The sequence below is a fragment of the Asparagus officinalis genome, chromosome 5 (genome assembly GCF_001876935.1).
Source record: "Asparagus officinalis chromosome 5, Aspof.V1, whole genome shotgun sequence".
Lineage (NCBI taxonomy): Eukaryota > Viridiplantae > Streptophyta > Magnoliopsida > Asparagales > Asparagaceae > Asparagus > Asparagus officinalis.
Window position 1 is genome coordinate 4,851,365 of NC_033798.1, and position 24,329 is coordinate 4,875,693.

The window sequence follows — 24,329 nt, forward strand, 5'->3', positions numbered from 1 at the left end:
CTCTCTCTCTCTCTCTCTCTCTCTCTCTCTCTCTCTCTCTCTCTCTCTCTCTCTCTCTCTCTCATTTTAGCTTGTATCCCGTCTCTCTGACGAACATTACAGTTTCATTCTTTAGAAATGGCACACTTAAAATCAATAATTAAGTTAAGTATAGCAATTTCCTGCTGGGCCCACTTCTTCCATGAAATTTTTGCTTGCATGGCCTTTTTTGTTTAGACTGCATATCAACAAAAGAAAAGGTATACTTTCCAACTAAGCTAATGCGGCAAACACTTCCGTCGTCCATATGATATCTCGGGCAGAAATTTAGTACCAAAAACTAAAAGCTTCTACCTTAGGTCAACAGATGGCCACACCAATTACTCAACTTTTCATCCTTCTCATAAGAGCTGGCTCCACAGCCAATCATATCTTGATGACAAAAACTTTAGAGGATCACAATCGAGGAGCTCAGCATCACAGAATATGAAATAAGAAAAGATTATTCAAGCAGCAAAGCTGAAAGAAAGACCCAGATGGAAAATTATTTGCCCATAGCTATTCATGAAAACAAGAATTTTTGCTAAAACAACAGGCTCCATTATTTAACCATGAACTGAACAGAACTTAACCGACATGGGTCTCAAGCAAATACCCTGAAAAAGTAGCAATTCCATCAATTTCAGCACCCAAATCCCCAAAATGTTCAGTTTTTTATCAATTCATGAAAAGAAAAAATGTGATGGGCAGTAAAGAAATCATATAAAGTAGCTAAAACCTTAATGATTCACAAGACCCAGAAGCCCAATACTCATAAATCTCTATGGAATCAGAAGGAATCAAACTAAGAAATCAGAAAAAGAAGAGAACTTACATTCTGAACTTGACTGGGGCTTTGGAGAAGCTTGGCGGGTAAAACTTCATGCTTTCTGGTTATATTGCGTTCAAATTTCTGTTATACCCCGCTTATATTTATCTTATTTTGTAATTGTCACCGAACAAAACCCTAACTTTTGGGGGTTAAATTGAAATTGCTTGGTCTGCCACCGCAACTCGATGGAATCGTTGGGGCTGTCTGTGGACGGCTGTGATTTATCTGAAGAATTCCCTCGTTGGTGTGAGTTATTCACAGGGTAAACATTTGTATTGACTCAGCATTATGGGCTTCTAACATTGATGGCCCATCTAAAGTCGGCCCTCGCAATTTTGTTTTATTTCCCCCTTTTTTAACTTGAGCTTGTGTGTATCTCTCTCTCTCTTTCTCAACTCTTTCTTTTATTTTTAGATGAACTTTTAAATTAAAATTTTAAAAATATATAAGTTTTGATGTTAAATCTTTAATATTTTTCTTAATCCCTCAAAATGTTGAAGTTGCTATTAGGTCCCTCAATTCTTATAAGTTGCTTTTTCCCCCCAAGTTATGCAGAAAAGAAAAAATTACCAAAAAACAAAAGCTACTCCCTAGAAAAGCATGGGACAGCAACACCTAAACAATCACCGGGTACTTCGACTTCAAGTTCGGAATTTGACACTGAAATTCCTCGATTTTGGATGAGGCTAGGACCTTAGGGGTCGACCATTTTGGCTGAATCTTTAAGTTTAGAGGATCAACGATGATCAAATTCCTAGTGAAAATCTAAAACCTTTGAAAGTTCCACAATGGCGTAGTTACTGGTGGAGGTGTTTGTGCAAGTGCATCAGAGTTTTTCTCACTCTTGATTTGTTTTTCAGTCTGTGTTTGTCTTGAAGGAAATCGATAAGCAAAGTATCCGAAGATTGTTTTTATAGAATTTCCTTTTTTTAAAAGTGAGGAATGGAAAATATTTATAGAGGCCCACAACCGAGAAAGTATCCAGTGTGGATGGTCCATGACATTTAACGTGCACTGAATAGATATCAATCATTGGATTATGCATGAATCCCTAAGTTCAATGATCTAAGGGTTGACATCCCTTTGATGCATATATATATATAATGTGTCGCGCGCCTATGCGGAAGCGTTGCACACACACACAGCGAACTTGAGATCACGGAAGAAGAAAGTCACACACTTGCACAAACCAAGCCAATTACGACAAATCAAACCAAACACAGAGATATACGTGGTTCGGCAATTGCCTACGTCCACGGGGAGAGGATGGGAAGATTTCACTATATGGAGGAGAAATACAACGGGTTACAACTCACAAAATCACTCAAATATAACCCTAACCAAAGCTCTCAACTCCCTCACAATATCTCCCTCTCAAAGTGCTCAAAACAATGTTAATTCTCTCATTTTCTCTCCTTAAGAAACTGTTGGGAATTTAACGCCAATATCCCTAATGCAACAGAAACACAGAATAGAAAAAGTACACCAAGTTTTAACGAGGTTCGGCAACTGCCTACGTCCTCGGGAGCCACACAGATTATTTCTTTTTAATCAAACAAGAAATTACAGATTTAAGAGCAGATCAAAAATGAGATCTCTCAAATGAACACTGTAGCTACAGTGTTAATAATTAAAGGGTATGAACCCTTTCAATTCTTACTTGAGAATAAATACCCCACAATATAAACCCCTCTTTAATTCTCTCTCTCTCTCTCTCTCTCTCTCTCTCTCTCTCTCTCTCTCTCTCTCTCTCTCTCTCTCCCTGACCAAGAAAAAACAGCCCAAGGTCGCAAACGCCGAGGTTCGAAAAGGGGGTATAACGGAACGGCAGAGAGCTAAACAAGCGGGTTCGAACGCGAGATGCTCCGGGGAGGCGCTCGCACGGTGAGCTGAAAAGAGCTCGCCTAGCCCAGACTTCCGAAGCTCCGCGACTGAGCTTCGGAAGTCGCAGGCGAGCTCGAGCTCCACGTGCGAGCGCCTCCCCCGAGCTCTGCGTTCGAACCCTTTAGCTCTGCGTTCGTACCCCCTTTCGACCTCGGCGTTTTTCGACCTTGGCGTTTTCTTTCGACCTCGGCGTTTGCCCCGACATTGCGCCATCCTGGAGCTCGTCGGAGCTCCTCCGCCGTCGGAGGTTGGTATCCATCCCCAATTAACAGAAACCCTAAAAAACATGGTCCTATTTATAATAAAATACAATCCCAAACAAAGGAGGATTCCCATACAAAGGAGGATTCCCATACAAAGGAGGATTCTAAAAACGAGTCTGCCACACCTTGCACCATGGGTGTGGCAGAGGGTGTGGTGCAGGACAGATTCTGCCACACCCTGCACCGTGGGTGTGGCAGAGGGTGTGGTGCAGGACAGATTCTACCACACCCATGGCAGACACCACACCAGGGTGTGGTGGAGTCTGTTTTGGGTTATTCTTCACGTTTTTCATAATTCCTTCGCCGTTTTCACATAATGTACTGCGGACCATTTGATATTTTCTTCCACCAATAACACTATACATTCACTCTCTACTCTCATTATGTGAGGTAAGGGCCACAAAAAATATTCTTATATTAACTTTCTCAAACGAATCCATAATCCAAATTACTGGATTTTTCACCTCAACTTTTGCTGAGGTGGGTAACAATTTCCAACGTTTTTCTCTAATCTATTTTCCTTTAAACCAAGAGTAGAAATTGATATTTGAAACTAATTTTTAGCCCTTAAAAACTCCATGGATTTCTACCAAATTCATGGAATCAAACATCCCTTGAGAAGCCCAAAGAAATTGGCCCAATCTAAGAGTATGTGGATCTTAAATAGAGGCTAGGAACCAACTTAATCCAAAAACATAAGCTATTATCCTATTTAATTAAGTCCACAATTCTTTTTTAACATTATCGATGTAATATTATAATTCACATGTAATATCTCAACACCTCTTGGTTAACTTGTGAGTACAGTTCAATCATCCACAAGAACTATGGACCGTCCACTAAATTGGTTTGAACCAGCAACATTTGGGTTAAACAGACCATAAGCACTCCTAGGAGTAATCTTGGGCACTACATAGCATCCGTGGGTTTAACCTGGCTTTTGGTCTAAACCAGTAACCATGTAACAACGATAAATCACCAACATCATCTATCATGTTTGGACTAGCTAACTAGACCTTAGCCTACATTGGCAACAATGGGAGCAGCATGACATGCCGACCATCCTAGAATCTTCCACCATCTGCAATTGGTGGACAAATTTGACATTAAGGCCTGGTAGGATTGGGAATAATGTGAGGTAAGGAACGGTAAGCGACACATTAAATCTATTAATTTCTGAATTTATTTGTAGTAGATAATAGGTAAGTGACGCCTTCTTCCTCCATCCCCCAACCTAAATTTGGGGTGTAATAGAAGAGATGAGGACTCTTAACAGAAGAATATTACACTGTGCAGTTTTGCCCTTCTATCAAAATGAAATACAAAGGGGTGAAATAACATCTAAAATTATTTATATAAATTTACATATACTCTCTTTCCTTCTCTTCGCTTTATTATTAAACCTCCTAATAGATGACAATTCAGAGTGGTGTGGGTTGGTCAAAGTCCAAATAGAAGAAGATTGTCTATAGAACATTGTAGCGATGATGTTTCATGTTAAAATACTTGTTGCAGGTAGGATCTGCTATCAAATATTTACTCACATTGTTCCTGACATTATGACGAAATGATAGCTATGACCAATCTTTCCTCGATACTGAGGTGCAGGAGGAACCAACCATGGTTGCCATTTATCTAAGCTATATACGGAGCAGGCCTATTTGAAACGTTGAGCTCCAACGTAATGTAAAATATATTGACTCTGGAGTCGCGATCACTTTTATTTATATATCAATTAGCTTATATTGGAAATCTGGAAGGAGTACAATCAAGAGGTTATGATACAAAAATTAAGGGGTTAGGATTTAGCTAGCAACTCCTGACTAATTAGCTACGGGCATTCTACGTACTCTGATATGGCATTCCTTTGTTCATTTCTCATGACAACGCTCACCTGTCTCTAACGAATGATTTGTAAGGATCCTTGGTGTCAAGAAGACATCCTCCATGCTGCGGTTGAGAGTTCCACCTGCCGATAATAAATGTTTTTGATAACTTCTACCTTAATGAATGCAATGAGTCTGCTTTCAATTTCATCAAGTGATTAGTTTCCTTGGAATCAATTAACATGTAAATAGTTCTTACGTTTTCTTCAAGAATCCATTTTATTTATGAGGCAAACTGTGCATGTGTCTCTGCGTGTTCAGTAGAACCATGTTAGGTAGCTCAAAATCAACTAAGGTATATATGCCAAGAAATACACAAAATAAAAAGGAAACAAGATGGCACGTTTAGTGATGCTACCCGATGAGAAACATAACAAAGACAAAACATAAGTTAGGGAAGAAGAAGAAGAAGAGAGGTCAGCGCTGAATAAATAAACGTTTCAAAATTACTTTTTTAATCATCAGATCTGTTATATGTTCAAGGCATCTGGCAGAGATTTGCCACAGTGACATGTTTGTACATATTTTGACAGTTAAGAGGTGATTAATTATTTTTGGGAGAGATAGCACGCAGCCATTAACATTTGAGATTAGGTTATATTCAACTCAAAGAGGGCAGGCTTAATATTATTAGTCTTATTTGGAGTTTGACTGCTCTATCATCTAGATATCATCTTATTAGAAATTTGCAAATTCTTTTACTGGGAGCACCAAGTTTCCAGTAAATGGGGCCTAGAAAATGGAGGAGGAAAGGTAGAAAGAGACAGTTAAATGGATCATGAAGTCCCATTCAAGAATAGATAGCACCAATAATTTTATAAATTTTATTAGATTCCAGGATGTCGATAGATTTAAATAAAATGTCTTCAGAACAACTTCCATATCAATGAGGTTATCTGTCAATCAATTTAAAAGTATTATGGTTGAAACTTAGTTTATATAGAATCCTTACCTTTAGTAATGTCAAAGACGCATAACTCCTTTTTACTGCACCAAAACTCTAAAATTGTGGACGAGATAAGGGTATTAATTAAACCGACCCTATATTGTTATTAAATTTGGTTCCTTTCTGTCGCGACTAGGTAGTGGGGAAACTACACCCTGATTCTGAATCGGAACTGTGTTGCGTTTAGTTGACAATTATGTGTTCTTGAGTGAAACGGAAAATTACGCAACTCGCATGGAGTAATAGTGTTTGTAATATTAGATATAAATCTCAATCGTCTAAATATTATCGGATGCATATGATCCAAGATGTGGTCTTTTCACTTGCTAAAGTGGTGATGGAGAGAATCCAAATCCCTTAGTATTTTTTAAGTATCAACCAAAAAAAGGAAGAAAGAGAAATAATATCAGGGCTTTTCTTGTACCAACTTTACTAAATAGTATACAGCTGTATGATGCTCATATGCCTGATACCCTCACATTAAATAATCTTCAATGATCTCCATGCATATTTGCCACCACCATTATTTCTGTCTTAGGAAAGTATGGAGCCCTCTGCCATTCTCCTGTATGGAGCCCTCTGCCATTTCTGTCTCAGGAAAGTATAGCAGCCGCAGTTGTTAGTTTTATGATTGTCCCCCAAGACATCACTCACAAGTGCAGACATTTTCAAAGTTAGTTTTCTTTTCTGTGCTGCTCTTTGAGTTAGTATATTTATACCACAGTGTAGCCTCATGTGCATATTTCAGAAATACCTGCAAATTGTTTTCAGAGATTGACAGTTCCATGAACCCTCCTACAACCTTTCAAATCCTTTTATCTTCAATTGCATTTGTTTAAGAAATGTCAAGGCCTTTCTCTTTACTATACACTATCTCTGTTTTCAGCATCCATTGGCATGTGCTTCCTTTTGTATTGAAGTACTGCTTATGTACTGTAGAATGCTATCCTGTAGTTCCTGACTTTGTCTAGGCAGATTCACACCCAGATAAAGCCACACATATAGTACTTTAATTCCACTACCGCCACAAAGTTTCGTATCTCTGGTAAATATTACAGCATTGAAAAAAAATTTATTAGCCATAGCTATTTCCATTATATACTTTGATTATTGTTAGAATATTAAAATATAACACTCAATCCTCGTCAAAACTTTAGAATTTTTGTATAATGGTTAGCGATTTTAACATTGTACCAGAGCATCTAGGTTCAAATCTCACTGGCCACGAATTTAATGCGGATTTTTTAAAGGAAAAAGTGCTTCTAGCCCTCAACTTCCTTACAAGTATTACGTCCCCCCAAGACTTTTTCAACGCTCCCAGAACCCCCAAAAGCAACGTCATAATTCCCTGAGCCCCCAAAACATAAAACCCAAGAGTTTAAAACATGTGAAGACCATAATACATTCTCTCTCTCTCTCTCTCTCTCTCTCTCTCTCTCTCTCATGATGTTATTGTGATGATTTGAAATGGGTTTGGGGGGGTATTCCAATTCCCTCTAATTTTTTCCAACGGCGTCGACATCGGCGGCGAAACTTTCCATGCGTTCTTCATCGGCGACGAAGAAAACTGCGATCTTGAAGACGGTGACGATGAGTTGTGCGCCAACCCTCTTAAGTAAACATATTGTTGTAATTTTTTTTAACATCGATGACTTGAGATTAAAGTAGAGTATGTAAATTTATATATTGTTGTTATTTTATTATAATAAGTTTGTTGTTAAGCTTATGAGTTAGTGGTGAAGAAATGTTACGTGTTGGTTTTGAAGGTTACGAGTTAATTGTGAAGTTTATTAGTTAGTTGCCAATGGTACGTGTTGGTTGTGAAGGTTACGAGTTGATTATGAAAATGTTACGAGTTGGATGTGAAGATTACAAGTTGAATGTGAAGGATACGAGTTGGTTGTGAAGGTTACATGTTGGTTGTTAAGGTTATGCGTTAGTTGTGAAGGTTACGAGTTGGTTGTGAATGTTTCGAGTTGGTTGTGAATGATACGTGTTGGTTGTGAAGGTTACACATTGGTTGTGAAGGTTTTGAGTTGTGAAGGTTACGAGTTGGTTGTAAACCTCGAGAATGAGTTGATTGTGATTGTTGTTAACTAACATTCACAACCAACTCGTAACCTTGACAATCAACGTGTTGTTGTGCGCAGCAAAAATTTTGGCAGAGTTTCGAGTGCAAAATAAGAAAGAAAGATCAATAAGAATTCATGTCTCACCAAGGAAACAAGAATCTGAAGCGAATATCTCAACAAAGTGAGATATCGGCTCTTCCTCTCATCAGTTCTAGGACTGACTTGTCGAGGGATCCTAAAAACTATTACAATGACCACAAACGCAAACAAACCAATTTTACGTGGTTCGGCAAACTGTCTACGTCTACGGGGTAAGGAGGGGGGAGATCTACTATTAGAGGAAGAGAACACAACTAGGGTTTACAATCCATCAATCTAAACCCTCAAACAAACTCTCAAATCCCTCACACAAAGGCTCTCTTAAAACAGCAAAACAAAAGCTTTTTTTCTTTCTGCAGCCGCACACCATACTCCCTGCACCTGCTCATAGCCGCAACCCCCTAATTTGCACCTGCTTTTCTGCTTTGCTTTTTCTCCGTAGCCGCCAAAAGAATCACCCAGCCTTCTTTGCACACGAAACCCTAAAAAATAAATCATATTTATAGGCTTCAGCTCCGAATCCTTTGATGAAGATTCAGTGTGGCCCCTACGCAAGTACAATGCGTGAGCGGATTTACGTTGATTTAGTCATTCACAACGTGGCCCCCACATCACATCACATCGTGGTCCCGCTGTCCCTTCACAATTCTCCACCTCAGTGAAGTTTTCTCAAAACTGAGCCGACGCCAACCAAACAAATGTCTCACTTGTTACGTCCAGTACGAAGTGAAAAAAATTCACGACAACGGACTCAATCCATAACAAGTCGAGACCCAAATGAGAATGCAAACATTCTCTAAATGTTGGTATCAACTCACCAAATCGATCTCACCCCATCAAAATCCAAACTGGCTGTATCGTAAAGACTGTCTACGTATCCTCTTACCTAAGGAATCAAGCCGAACATAGTTCACCCAATAGCCGCAAACGACCTTAATCCAATAGAAGAGTTTACAATTCTTCTCCAATATCATCAACTCTGTGGCTGATAGCACCTCCAATGGCCTCAAACACCTCCACCTGAGGTGAACCAATGGCCATATCCAAACTATATCTATCAGTTGCGCTCGAATCAAAACCCAACTCATCATCTGCATCCATAACAAATTGATCCCTTAACTGTGTCACCTCAGATGGAATCCTAAATGATGCAGTATGATCTGGAGTATGTGGAGTAATCTCCACCCAATGTGAAGTAGCATCGATCTCCACCTGCTGCGATACATCTAAGGTCTGTCCAAAACTCTCCCTCATCGAAGCCTCAACCAAAGTGACACTACCAGACCTATCTTCCAATGGAGTTTTACCTCTAATCACAGTAGTTGACAACTCTTTAATAGGATGACTCAAATATGTCGAAGCCATAGTCCAGAATCTCTTCTGCAAACCATTGCTCGACCACAAATACCGATCCTCCTCCAGCAAGGCACGATTCTTCAAATTTGCCATCCTATCTAGTTGCCCCAAGATTTTCTTTCCTATGAAGTGTCTTAAAATGCCGTGAGCTCGGATCCAATACAGAAACAGGTCCATATTGTACCTCCCATCAAAATCAAAATGAAGTACCTTCACGTTTCTGTCCATCTTACACTTCTTCAAACTGTTAGAGACTACTAGGAGTTTATCCATAGAGGATTTGGTTGCAACCCAAACATGTCTAGAACAGCCACCAACAAAGGAAACTAAATGCCTATTACCTCCCAATGATGCCCCCTTAGAAGGCCCCTAAACATCCACGTGAACTCCTCTAGAATGACCCTTAGCACGGTGAATAGAGGTGCCAAACTTCACCTCGGTCTTCTTGCTCACTTCAACATGTTCACTGGACTTCAAACTGCAGGTCTTCGCACCCTCTTTCAATTTATGTGAGAAATCAATACTGGAATGGCTAAGTCCTAAATGTCGTAGTCTAGTCGAATCAATAGAAGTCCCCAGTTCTTCACCTGCCACTATACCTCCAGTCAAGTAATACAGGTTATTCCTCCTGACGTCCTTCATCATAATCCGAGAGTCTTTCACAATCTTGAGAACCATGTCCTCAATTGGAACATTCAGACCCTCTCCAACCAAAGCTCCTATAGAGATCAAGTTCTTCTTCAAGGAAGGAACATATCTCACATCATATAACTCCCTAATAGTCCCGCCAAACATCTTGATGTGAATTCTTCCTATCCCAAAGATCGGACATGCACAATTATCAGCCATGTATACCATACCACTATCCAGCTTCTCAAAACTGGAGAACCATTCCCTTCTAGGAGATACATGATAGGTCATACCACTATCCAACATTCACTCGGATTCCTCCGAATAGCTACATGTAGGATTGATAGAAAGCGAATAAATAAAAGAGTCAGAAATATTACCATCCGATACGATGTTTGCTTCTGATGATGGTTGCTTCTCTTTTCCTTTTTGCTTATTCTTCATCCATTTGTTAAGTTTTGGGCAGTCTTTCTTCCAATGACCAGTCTTCTTGCATAAAGCACATTGATCTTTTCCAATTGTAGGATGTCCTACTCTAGACTGTGATTTCCAATTCTTTCGGTTTGGACCCTTCCCTCTTGCGGTCAACGCCTCTGCTACTGACTCAGTCGAAGTCTCATTATCCTTCTTCCGAAGTTGATAATTCACCAGTACGGCAGTGACCTCACTATACGAAAGAGATGCCTTCCCATTAATCAGAGTAAGGACGAAGGTCTCATATTCCTTGTTGGGTAAGGAACTCAACAACAGCAATGCCTTGTCCTCATCTTCAATCATGACATCCACATTCGACAAATCTGTAAGAAGCTTTGTATAGGTATTCATGTGATCACTAATTGAGGTTCCCTTCTTCAACTGGAAACGATAAAGTCTTCTCTTCAAATGTAAGTGGTTCTCAATACTCTTTGTCAGATACTTGCTTTCGAGAATCTCCCAAATCTTTTTCGCAGAAGTCTCATTCATCATATCATATTTTAGATCTTAAGTCAAACAAGACCTAATCACACCATACGCTGTTCGATTCATCTTCTTCCAAACCTTATCTTCAATATCATCTGGCTTGCCATCTAACTCCAAGGTATCCTCCAAATTCTGCGCGTTCAGCGCATCCAAAACCTCGCATCTCCATAATCCAAAGTTGTTTGTACCATTAAACTTCTTCACATCTATCTTCATAGAGTGGGTATTCAAACTCTGAATGATATTCGTGCTAGAAGCACCACCCTCGACACCCGAAGCACCTTCTTTCCCCAACATCTTTCTCAACGCACCAACAAACGAAGAATAGATCCAAAAACTAAAAAGATAGAGTCTTTACCAAAAGATCCCATATTTATCACCAAACGAAGCCCTAGACAAACCTCCATATTGATCTACTCCTCCAAATAGCCCAAGCGTAGCCCGATCTCTGATACCACTTGTTGTGCGTAGTGGAAATTTCGGCAGAGTTTCTGGTGCACAATAAGGGAGAAAGATCAATAAGAATTCCTGTCTCACCAAGGAAATAAGAATCTGAAGCGAATATCTCAACAAAGTGAGATATCGGCTCTTCCTCTCATCAGTTCTAGGATTGACTTGTCGAGGGATCCTAAAAACTGTTACAATGCCCACAAACATAAACAAACCAATTTTACGTGGTTCGGCAAACTGCCTATGTTCACGGGGCAAGGAGGGGGGAGATCTACTATTAAAGGGAGAGAACACAACTAGGGTTTACAAGCACTCAATCTAAACCCTCAAACAAACTCTCAAATCCCTCACTCAAAGGCTCTCTCAAAACAGCAAAACAAAAGCTATTTTTCTTTCTGTAGCCACACACCAGACTCCCTGCACCTGCTCACAGCCGCAACCCCCTAATTTTCACCTGCTTTTCTGCTTTGATTTTTCTCCGTAGCCACCAAAAGAATCACCCAGCCCTCTTTGCACACGAAACCCTAAAAAATAAATCATATTTATAGGCTTCAGCTCCGAATACTTTGATGAAGATTCAGTGTGGCCCCCACGCGAGTACAACGCATGAGCGGATTTGCGTTGATTTAGCCATTCACAACGTGGCACATCACATCACATCGTGGTCCCGCTGTCCCTTTACACATGTAACCTTGACATCCAATGCATAACATTCACAACAAACTCATAACATTGACAACCAACGCGTAACCTTCACAACCAACGCATAACCTTCACAACCAACTCGTATCCTTAACAACCAACGCGTAACCTTGATAACCAACGCGTAACCTTCATAATCAACTTGTAACCTTCACACTCAACTCGTAACATTTACATAACCAACTCGTAACCTTCACAACCAACATGTACCATTGGCAACTAATTCATAAACTTCACATCCAACTCGTAACCTTGAAAACTAACATTAACCTTCCTTCACAACCAACTCGTAAGCATCACAACCAACTCATAACATTCATAATCAACTCATAAGCATCACAACCAACTCATAACCTTCACAACCAACGCGTAACCTTTATAACCAATACGTAACCTTCACAACCAACTTGTATCCTTCACAACCAACTCGTAGCCTTGAAAACCAATGCGAAACCTTCACAACCAACATGTAACCTTCACAACCAACTCGTAACCTTCACAACCAACAAGTAACCTTCACACCCAACTCGTAACATGTTCACAACTAACTCGTAACATTCACAACCAACACGTACCCTTGGTAACTAACTCGTAAACTTCATAACCAACTCGTAACCTTCAAAACCAACATGTAACATTCACAACTAACTTCACCACCAAGTCATAAGCTTAACAACAAACTTATTACAGTAAAATAACAATAATATATAAAAAATTATATACTCTACTTTAATCTTAAGTCATCGATTTCAAAAAAATTACAACAATATGTAAACTTAAGGAGGTTGGCGACGCAACTCGTCATTATCGCCTTCAAGATTGCAATTTTCTTCGCCGCCAATGACGAACGCTAGGAAAGCTTAGCCTCCAATGTCAACGCCGTTGGAAAATTTTGGAGGGAACTAGAATTCCCCTAAAAAAACTCATTTCAAATCATCACAGTAACATCATGGAAAGAGAGAGAGAGAGGGAGAGAGAGAGGGAGAGAGAGAGAGAGAGAGAGAGAGAGAGAGAGAGAGAGAGAGAGAGAGAGAGAGAGTATTATGGTCTTCACATGTTTTAAACTCTTGGCTTTTGTATTTTGAGGGCTCGGGAAATTATGACTTTACTTTTGGGGGTTTTGGGAGCGTTGAAAAAATCTTGGGGTTGGGCGGAATACTTGTAAGGAAGTTGGGGTCTAGAAGCAATTTTCCCTTTTTTTAAATTGTCACCCCTTCCAGGTTTTGACCCATAAAAAGAACGCTCAACTTGTGGGGGCATGTATTAGAATATACAAATGTAAACCCTCAATCCTCACTAAAATTTCGGGATTTTGGTGTAATGGCTGAGCACTTTAACAATTATGAAAAGCACCAAGAGATAAACATGTAAGTGAAAGCTGAAAAGTAGAAAATTTCCATACAGGAAGTAGCAGGTGATTGTATCTAGCATTCGAAATTTAAATTAAAGAAAAAAATTTATAACGGAGCAAATGGGATATTATTTGATGATAGTTTCTTATCTTCCACGGGTGCATATAATGCTAGACTGAGTGACATCAACAAGGATCTTTGAAATAATGCTTTCAGCAAATTAACTGTATATTTTACAGATGATTATAAAGCCTTCCATGACCTACATACTGCCAAGCAATTATTAGTTTTTGGGGAAAACATGGCATACATGTTTGTCGAGAAAACATCCTGGTCCTCTAATCATGAGAATTTTAGTGATTTATGAAGATTATTGTGATTCATATGTCTAGCAGAAATATCAGGCAGAGTACATATATTATGTCGTACTTGAATTGTCGCGCGCCGTGCTGAAGCGTGCTCACGAACCAAACGAGTCGGCGAGCGATGAGAGAAGAACCAAACAAAACACGAGTGTAATTCACAAAATAACAACCAAAATCACACACAAACACAAAGATTTACGTGGTTCGGCAATTGCCTACGTCCACGGAGAGATGATGGAAAGATTTCACTATATGAAGGAGAAACAACGGGTTACAATCTCTCAAATAACTCTCAAAATAACTCAACCAATGATCTCTCACTCCCTCACAATAATCTCCCTCTCAAAGTGTTCAAAAGAACCCAAATTCTTTGTTCAACCTCTCTCTCTTAACCCTAAAACGTGTGTTTTTATTTATAACAAACACAATCCAAAATAGGGTGGGAATCCGAAAACGAATCTTTCACACCCAGGTGTGGCACACACCACACCCCTAACAATATGGTAGATTCTATCATACCTGGATGTGGCACGCACCACACCCCTGACAACAAGGCAGATTCTGCCACACCTGGGTGTGGCACGCACCACACCCTAGCTGCTAAATTTTTATTTTTTTCAACACTTTGAACAATTCGATGCTGTTTTTTTACAATTCTCTACCTCGGCGAAGTGTTCCCAAAACTGAGCCGACACTAACATGAGCACTAATGCGTCGTCTCACCAAATCCGACTGCACTAATATGGTTACCTACGTACCCCCTCTCCCAAAGGATCAAGTCGCCCGTAGTTCATCCAAATGGTCGCGAACGACCTCAACAATCACAAATTTGCAATAAGTTTCTACAATAATCAAACTTATTGCTAGGAACCACCTTTGTGAGCATATCTGCTGGATTGTCTTTTGTGTAGACCTACACGAGCTTCACATCCTCATCTTCAAGAATATCCCGAACGAAGTGATAACGAACGTCAATGTGCTTCATCCGTGCATGGAAAACCTGATTCTTCACCAAATAAATAGCACTCGTGCTATCACAACAAATGGTGACGGATCGCTGTGAAACACCAAGATACTCCAAAAGTCATCGAAGCCAAATCCCCTCCTTAACAGCCTCCGTAATCGCTATATACTCTGCCTCCATCGCGACAAAACCACCGTAGACTGCAATGTGCATCTTCAACACACCAGCACACGGGTCAAAGTGAACACGTTCCATGTCGTCGACCGATGTTTATCCAAATCTCCAGTGTAATCCGAATCTACGTATCCAATACATAGCTGCTCACCACTATTGTCCCGCTCAAAAACCAAACCAATGTTGAGAGTACCTCATGTTTGCGTCGGAAATCAATTTTATTGCAAAACTTATTTATAACATTTATCGTTTACAATAAGTTCAAAAGAAGGAGGTTTTTTATAAGATTTTTCTTACACAAAAGAAATAAAAAGACAATCTCCTAGAAACACACGCAGAGGACGTTTATCATCCACTGCTTGCGTGAGAACTTTGTCTGTGTCGGGGACGCGTTAGTTCGTGGATGACTGAACGATAGATCTGGATTGATGCGCATGAAGGTTTAGTGTTTTTTGTTTCAGTCGAGGAAACTTAGAACTTAAGTAAATAATCTCAACCAAGTGAGATTATTATTATTCTCAAGATCAAAACAAGGACTGATCTCAAGGGAAGGATGAAAAGAGGCTTCAAATCTCTTGAAATCTTTCTCTTTATGCTAAAGTTCACCGAGATCTCGCTAGCCTCTCTTTGAAATTTATAGGTCTGCTCTCACAGGGTCAGCACCTCACCTCCAAGCTCTAAAATTCAGATCCCCTATGTGTAGGGGCCCTAGGGGTATATTTATAGACTTTGATGCTGTATTTTTGGATAAGAATTCATAATTTGATCTTATCTTCAGTTAATAATGGCTTAACCACGTTTAGGGATAATCCCAAGGTAGTTAGAGAGCCAGTAGATCGAACGAATCCCGAGAAAATACGTCATTAGGAACTTCACTGTGCGAGTCACCTCAATGTGACTCGGCACTGTTCCGAGTCACATTAAGGTGACTCGGGATTTCCGAGTTACATTGAGGTGAATCGGAATTTCTGAGTCAATTTGAGGTAACTGAGATTTTTTTATTTCTCGGTTTGGTCTTGTTCCGTCGTTTTGCGCAAGTTTTGATGTTTCATACGCATTCTTTTGCTTCTTTTTGGCCTCAGATGATCTCTTTTGACTTAGATGATGACGTTATCATCTTCTCTTCATCTCGAGCTATGTTCCAAAAACCTATAGGCTTGGTTTAATAGTTTAGGTGAGGTTCGATTAGTTCAGGCGGACTTTAGAACATGCTGCGAAGAACGGGTCATAACTTTCAAACCGCAAGTTAGAATTAGACGAATTATATATTAAAATTGCCTATCTCGACAACACGGGGCTGACCAAACCTACTAAAGTTTAGTTTGCTGTCGTTCGTTTTGCCAAATTCCCTCTAGTTTGAGAGATATCAGCGTTTTCGTCAGTTTTGAGCTTCTTTGCAATCTATAGGTAATTCTTTATACCTACAGATAACCCCTCCAAAGTATTTTGGCCTTATTCTTTTATAGAGGAGTTTGTAATATTTTGGATAAGATAGAACCCAGCTTTCAATTCTTTGACTTCTCCGGCTTTCATCCTATTAGTATTTTTGTTAAATAGTCTGAAATTCTTCCGGTGCTGCGTTTATCATCTGACCGTTGTCAAAATATTAAACTACAAACCAGTGTGTTGATTTCTGAATTATCTCACGTCATTGAATTGACGTTGAACTAATCGTCTTCTTCGGGAGTTTGTATCTGAATTGCGATTGAACTCCCGGGGGTAATTTGGAACTGAGAATTATCTTGAGCCTTATTTTGGTGAAATTGTTAACGTGTTGACTGGCGTTGACCTTCAATGTGGCATAAACACAATTTATACTCATATGTTAACTGGAGTCTATATAGTTTAAGCTATTAAGGTGTTGGAGCGTGGAGAATCAGTTTATACTCGTATACTCATTGGAGTTTTAGGAATTAATTTAACTTCATATACCCGTTGGAGGTTCAAGAAGATACAATTTATACTCATATACTCATCGGAGTGTGGGAAGAGCAAGCTAAGAATACATCAAAGGCTCACCAGGTTGAGCTCTTTATGAGAGATTTGATTATAGGACCAGCTGTAAATGCTGATACAGCTACTATCTCTGAAGCTACCCCAGACGCTCGAGTCACAAGACCAGCTGATAAAACTACGTTAATGACTATTAAAGCTGATTGAAGATGAAGCTTATACAAGCTTTATGAAGAGAAGCTCTCTGTATTAGAAGAGTGAATCCGTCATTGCAAGCTGTTCATTATAGGAGATTTCACTATATGGAGGAGAAATAATGGGTTACAATCTCTCAAACAGCTCTCAAAATAATCCAACCAATGATCTCTCACTCCTTAACAATAATCTTCCTCTCAAAGTGCTCAAAAGTACCTAAATTCTCTGTTCAAACTCTCTCTCTTAACCCTAGAAACATGTGTTTCTATGTATAACAAACCCAATACAAAACATGGTGGGAATCTAAAAATGAGGGCCACACCCGGGTGTGGCACGCACCACACCCCTGACAACAGGACAAATTCTGTCATATCTGGGTGTGACACGCACCTAGGGCTGTCCAAAAAGCCCAGTGCCCCGGGCCCGGTCGGGCCAGAATCCGGCCCGGCCCGAGGTCGGACTGGAAACCTGGGCCAGAACCGGGTCCAAGCCCAGCTATCGGCAACCAGACCAGGCTCGGCCCGGAATAGTAATGTTTGGGTCAGAAATTACTGTTTTCATTGTCATCGAATTTATTACAACTTTAGCCGTTACAATAAACTCAAATAAATAAAAAGTTGATCTTTTTATAAGATCTTCTTACACAATGAAAATATAAGATTACAATTCCTTCAAACAACACACAACAGATGTTTATCGCCTGTTGTTTGCGTGTGATCTTTGCCTGTGCTAGGGACGTTGATATCAGTGAACCACCGCGGATCAGATCCAATTAACAGATTAAAAATCAAAGCTCCTACTTCACGAAGGAAGTATTCGCTGAAGTGGTAATCCCGACCAAGCGAGATTACGACTCTTCTCGAGATTTAAGACCAAGCTTAAATCCGGAGGAATATGGGAGAAAGGGTTTCAGATCTCTCGAACTCTCTTTTTTTTATGGAGACACTTCGCCAAGATCTGCTAACCTTCTGAAATTCATGGCTTCACTCTCAATTTTGACAACACCTCGTCCTCTTGATCTCCTACCCTAAAATGAGCCACCGAGCTTGTATTTATAGTCTTCGATTGGGGTTTCTTGGATAAGAATAATGGATTCATTCTTATCTTCGGTTAATAACTGTACAAATACATTTAGAGATAACATTGAGGTATTTAGGAACCTCTCGAACAGAAGAAAATCTCGTGAAAATCCATCGAAACCGACAAAACGCGTTTTCAGATCAGATCGGTGCATGGGCCACATACATATATATACTTATATAAAAGGGAGTATACTTATATATACTTATACATATATATACTTGTATAAGAGAGAGTATACTTATATATACTTATAAATATTTTATGCATATATTATACATATATAAGAGAGAGTATTTATATGAGAAAAATGGGTATGCTTGGTACCAAGCACAAAAATTTATGCTTGGTAGTGAGGTGACACAATCCCCTCTACTTATTCACATGGTTGCATATCCCTATGTACTCCTCAACCCATGTTGATGTGGTCCCCCATTTGAATAAGTGGAGGGGATTGTGCCACCTCACTACCAAGCACAAAATTTGTGCTTGGTACCAAGCATACCCATATTTCTCTCTCTATATATACTTATATACTAAAAGAGAGAGAGAGAGAGAGAGAGAGAGAGTGTGTGTGTGTGTATATATATATATATATATATACACACACACACACACACATACTCTCTCTCTCTCTCTCTCTTTTAGTATATAAGTATATATAGAGAGAGAAATATGGGTATGCTTGGTACCAAGCACAAATTTTGTGCTTGGTAGTGAGGTGGCACAATCCCCTCCACTTATTCAAATGGGGGACCACATCAACATGGGTTGAGGAGTACATAGGGATATGCAACCATGTGAATAAGTAGAGGGGATTGTGTCACCTCACTACCAAGCATAAATTTTTGTGCTTGGTACCAAGCATACCCATTTTTCTCATATAAATACTCTCTCTTATATATGTATAATATATGCATAAAATATTTATAAGTATATATAAGTATACTCTCTCTTATACAAGTATATATATGTATAAGTATATATAAGTATACTCCCTTTTATATAAGTATATATATGTATAAGTATGCTCTCTCTTAATATATGTATAAGTATATATAAGTATACTCTCTCCTATATATGTATGAAATATGTATAAATATTATATATATATATATATATTTTAGTATATAAGTTTATATAAGTATACAGTGTATACTCTCTTATATAAGTATATATATATAAGTATATTCTCTCTTATATATGTAGGCATCGAAAATTACCTATAGGTCTCCACGAACAGCTCAGTGTTAAGAAATGATGATGAACGTCACCATCTGGTTCACAGGAGTTCGATTGATGTCGGTGAACGATTGAAGTGAATCGACGAACTATGTGAACTAACAAAATTTTGGAATAATGGAGGTACGGGCTAATCGGGAGCCCCGCGATGTTTACAAAAGGAACAATACCCTTCGTGTCTCATTCATTCTACAGATGATCCGACCATCGGAATTGATAGAACTCATTGTCAGCTTTCCAACGTACTTCGAATCACTCAAATCCGAGTTCGGACGAAGAATTTACAACGGAAACGGGCAAATAAACCATAACGGAGCGTCTCGGACCAACGAGACGCCCTAAGGTGTCTCGGTTAAGGCCGAGACACCCTTGGGCGTCTCGGCCAAAGCCGAGACACCCTAGGGTGTCTCGGCCCAAACCAAGACACACTAGACACCCTGGGGTGTCTCCAACGTAGATTTGGGCCTTTAGGTGGTTTTAACCGCTCCAAACTCCCCCGGGCCTATAAATACAAGCCTCAGGCCCTCATTTTTGGAGATCTGGAATTTTGGAGAATTGGCGAAGCCCTGCCGAACTGAAGAGTGATCGAGTTCTTCAACACAAGAGATCGAAAGTCATCAGATCTACATCACCCGCATCCAATCCTTAGTATTATCCCGTTGTGGTAATTCTAAGAAGAGCAATTATCTCACTTTTGTCGAGATAAGCGCTTCTGTTTTTAGATCTCCTCGCAGATCGACGAAGCTCTGGACCTGATCTGATTGCCAGGTAGTCCACAGATATCGACATCCCCGTCACAGGCTAAAGACCCACGCAAGCAAGAGACGACGAACGGATCTTGTGTTTAATTTCAAGAAAGTTATAATCTTTTATTCTTTTGTTGTTTGAATTCATTTGTAACGCTTAAAGTTTAATGAAATCAATGACTAAGGTAACTTTCGACGAAAACAAACTGGCGACCACAGTGGGAGCTAACAGCCTCGCTGCCGAGGTTGTCGTGCCGCAGCCAACGATCAAGATCCCCGTGGCTGAAGAGGTCGAATACGAGTTTAACCAGCAGAAGTTCGAGGAGTATGTCTTCTCCTCCTCCTCCGGATCTGCCTCTCCTTGTAGGTGCAGGAAGGCCTCCTCCTCCCAGGAGATCCGTCGGTCTCCAGAACTAAAGAACCAAGAAATCGATCTCCCTGTAGCCGATGCTACAGTCGTACCTTACAACGGTCTGCCGACATCCAATGAGACCAGATCTGCAGATCTGAACTCCTTTGCGATCAAGGAGCCGACTGCTGAAAGCGCGCCAACTCTATCAAAGAGAGCACGTCAAAGGAAACGCCAACGCCTCGCACGCCAATTCGTCAAGGCTTTGGATCATATGGATGGACTCTATTACCAAGCAGATCTGCAGTTCAGAAAGCACCAAGTGGCTAATCTGTTTCCACGACCAGTATCGGGATCCTCCTCTCGATCTCCAATTAACGAATGAGTTCGTGTTAAAAGAACCAACTCTACTCTCGAGGAGCGAATCCAGAAACACCGCGCCTTTCTTGCGCATGCCCGGACCCTTGTGCGAAAAGCACAGGAAATGCAAAAGGAAGAGGCAGTTAAGAGATCGCCGAGATCCAAATAAGTTTGGGTGCCAAAAGCCAGATCAGCGCCTAAGGCAAAAGCAGGCGACGTTGCTCTCCGGCCTTCGTCAACTCCAGACCCTGCTCCTGCACTTCCGGTGAAGCTTTATGACAACATGGATCTCCCCAAAGCTAGAGTCCCATTGAAGGATCACATCTGTTCTCTACCCGAGGATCGAGGAAAAGCGCCTGTTAAGGAAAGATTGAGTTCGTTGAAGGAGCTTCGAGCCAACATCCGGACTAGGGGTCGTACGCGACCTCCTAACAAATTGATTTATGCAACGGCCCGCTTGGCGGTGCGTGCAGAAAATCAGGAGCCCGTTAAGGTTTCACCCTCACAAAGGTGTGATTCCAAACGTGTGACTCCCGTAGATGCCAACAAGGTAATGTTTACTCAGAGGAAAACGCGTCAGACAGACGAACGCGTTATACCTGAGAATCTATGTAAACAGCCGATAGGTTACTCCGACCGCAACGTCGATGAGTTGTACTATCGGGCTGGGGGTACGAATAAATCTCGAAAGAGAAGTACCAGGGAAGTGGACTCTCGCTGTCCGTGTATCAAAATTATCAGGACAATATTATCAGCGTGTAGCTGCCCTAAGACCGCTCCACAGAGGGTCTCGGTATTCGAGAGGATCTCCGATGGAACGACGAATCCCAAATCAAGGCGTTTCCACCAAAGAGGATTGGTTGATCGAGATGATGAATTCCCAGAAGTTACCATCAATATGGTCAATAAGGGAAAATCTCCGATTGTTTTGATCGAGATGATGAATTCCCAGAAGTTACCATCAATATGGTCAATAAGGGAAAATCTCCGATTGTTTCAAGTGGTTCCAACCCTAATTTCTCTCCAGGAAGAAGAGTCGGTTCGGGAATAACCCAACGAATATCTCAGCTTCAGCTAGAAGCCGTTGGACATAATGATTACCAGGGCATTCGTGAAGGAATCCATTCCGATGACGAACTCTCAGATTCTTATTCCGCAATCGCCTCTGACGATACAAGGAATCCATTCCGATGACGAACTCTCAGATTCTTATTCCGCAATCGCCTCTGACGATACAACGTCTAGCGTAGGCGAAGCTCGGGAAGTGTTCATGATCAACACCGAGCAAATAATCAAAATCATTGAGGACGCTCTAGCCAAGCAGAAAGAAATGTTCAAAATCGAAATGGAAATGGCTATGCAGGAGATGAGACAAATGCACGACCAACAAATCCGAGCTTTGTCGAATTAGCTAGTTGAATCCAGCCATCGTACCCAGAACGCCGCAATTGACAGCGATCCAGAAGTGGACGAAATCATCATGGCCGATGCACCTCCCAAAAATACTGGTGTGGTTCAAATGCACACCCTACAGATAACAACGCTGGGGATGGTTCTGCCAAAGATAATAACACTGGGGGTGGCCGCATTATTCCTCTCGGAAATTATCCAAAACAGGACCTCTGATGGTCCGGTCATTTGTTGGCACCCTTCGCGGGCCCGCCTTCGATTGGTACCGCCGCCTCAAGCCCGGAAGCATCAACAGCTGGGAGGACCTGGAGAGCATGTTCCTCGCTCATTTCTTCGATGATGACGTCGAAGTGTCGATCAGGACACTCTTCGATGAGAAACAAAAAGACGAAGAATCGGTGGATACCTTCATCAAACGTTTTCGCAATCAGGCAATGAACTGCAAGGATCCCGTCACGGGGGAATTTGTCTTGCAGACTTGTCATAACAACTTGTTCATTAACATCTTGGACGTTATGGGAGTAGAGCCACTCAATACCTGGAGAGAGTTGAAGGCGCGCGGAGAGCAGGCCGAACGATTCCTTAGAAGGAGGAAGGTTGAAAGATGCCAACCGATGACTAACCCTCTGAATCCGAGTCTCATTTCCCATGAGGAAGGGAAGACACCTACAATAGTTGTTGACGTTAATTAGACATCGCAACAGCAGTCCCGAAGACAGTAGAATAGTTCGGATCCGAGGCTCCAAAAAGAGTACTCATTCAAGGATGAAGACGTTCCAGCCATCTTCGAGACCCTTCTTGAAAACAACAAGATCAAGCTGTCGCCCATCACAAATCAGGAGGAAGCTGACAATACTACAGATCCGAAGTACTACGCGTACCACAGGAGGATCCTTCATCCTACCAAGACTTGCTTTACTTTAAAGAATATCATCCAAACCTTGGTTGAAGCAGGCGTCATAGTACTAGGATAAGCCAAATGAGAACGGCAACACTCCGATAAGTATAAGAGTATAAACTGCTCCTTCCTATACTTTGAAGAGTATACGAGTATAAACTGCTTCTCAATCCTCCAATCAGCATATGAGGTTAAACTGCTCCCTGATACTCTAATAGGTATATGAGTCTAAATTGTTTCCTACTGTTAATGGGAAGTTCCTGGAGAATGTTACGCTAATATTCTTAAGGATAACCCGGTCATGTAACGGAGTACAAAGTCAGACCCAGTTCCAAGAAGGAAGCTGGGGGTGGATGATTCGTGTAATGGGAAGTTTCCAGAAGAATGTTATATGTAATTTTCTTAGGGATAACCCAATAATTACGAACAAGTGATAAACACTAAACCCCCACTGTGATTTGTATTCCCACTCTCACTGTCTACCTGGTCAAACCTTCCTATAGTTAGGACTACAACCAAAGTCCCCTCTCGATTCCTTCCATGAACGAGAGATCCACTTTCAAATTGAACGATCAAGCCTATAAAAGGTAAGATCGCCTCAAAACCCCCACTTCCACTGCTTCCTTGGTCAAACCTACAAAAGTTAGGGCCAAAGCTAGATTCCCCTCTCGATTCCTTTCATGAACGAGAGGTTCACTTTCAAATTGAGCAATCAAACCTATAAAAGTTAGGATTGTCTCCAACTTCACTTAGTCAAACCTACAGATAGTTAAGACTAAGATTGAGTTATCCCTTTTGATAAACGAAAGACTTCCGTCTTTTCCTTTTTCAGCCAAACCTATAAAAGTTAGGGTCGAAATCGGAATTTTTTCCTTTTTCAGCCAAACCTATAAAAGTTAGGGTCGAAATCGGAATTTCCCCTCAATAAATGAGGAATTCTTTTCTTGGATCAAGCAACCAATCCTGTAAAAGTTAGGGTTACTTGAGTCTTTCCGATTCTCGGAGTGGAGATCACACTCTTAGTTTTATCTTTCTGGATTCTGGGGGTGGAGATCCCACTTCAAGTTTCTTTTCCAACTGAAGATAGAATATAAAATTCTTCCTCGGATTCTGGGGGTGGAGATCCCACTTCAAGTTTCTTTT

The 24,329-nt window shown here is 40.7% G+C and overlaps 1 protein-coding gene across 4 annotated transcripts in view; it reads right to left on the reverse strand.

Annotated features, from left to right (window-relative positions):
• LOC109842999 (chromatin structure-remodeling complex protein BSH) overlaps positions 1–1,056 on the reverse strand; it is an 18,240-nt gene extending 17,184 nt beyond the window's left edge. For 2 of the 4 annotated variants that reach the window (XM_020411920.1, XM_020411919.1), the window contains exon 1: positions 854–1,055. In XM_020411920.1, the coding sequence (XP_020267509.1) occupies positions 854–903 (50 nt within the window). In that variant the 5' untranslated portion in view covers positions 904–1,055. Of the gene's footprint in view, positions 1–853 lie in introns of all 4 variants that reach the window. The other 2 variants (XM_020411918.1, XM_020411921.1) reach the window with 2 other exon arrangements.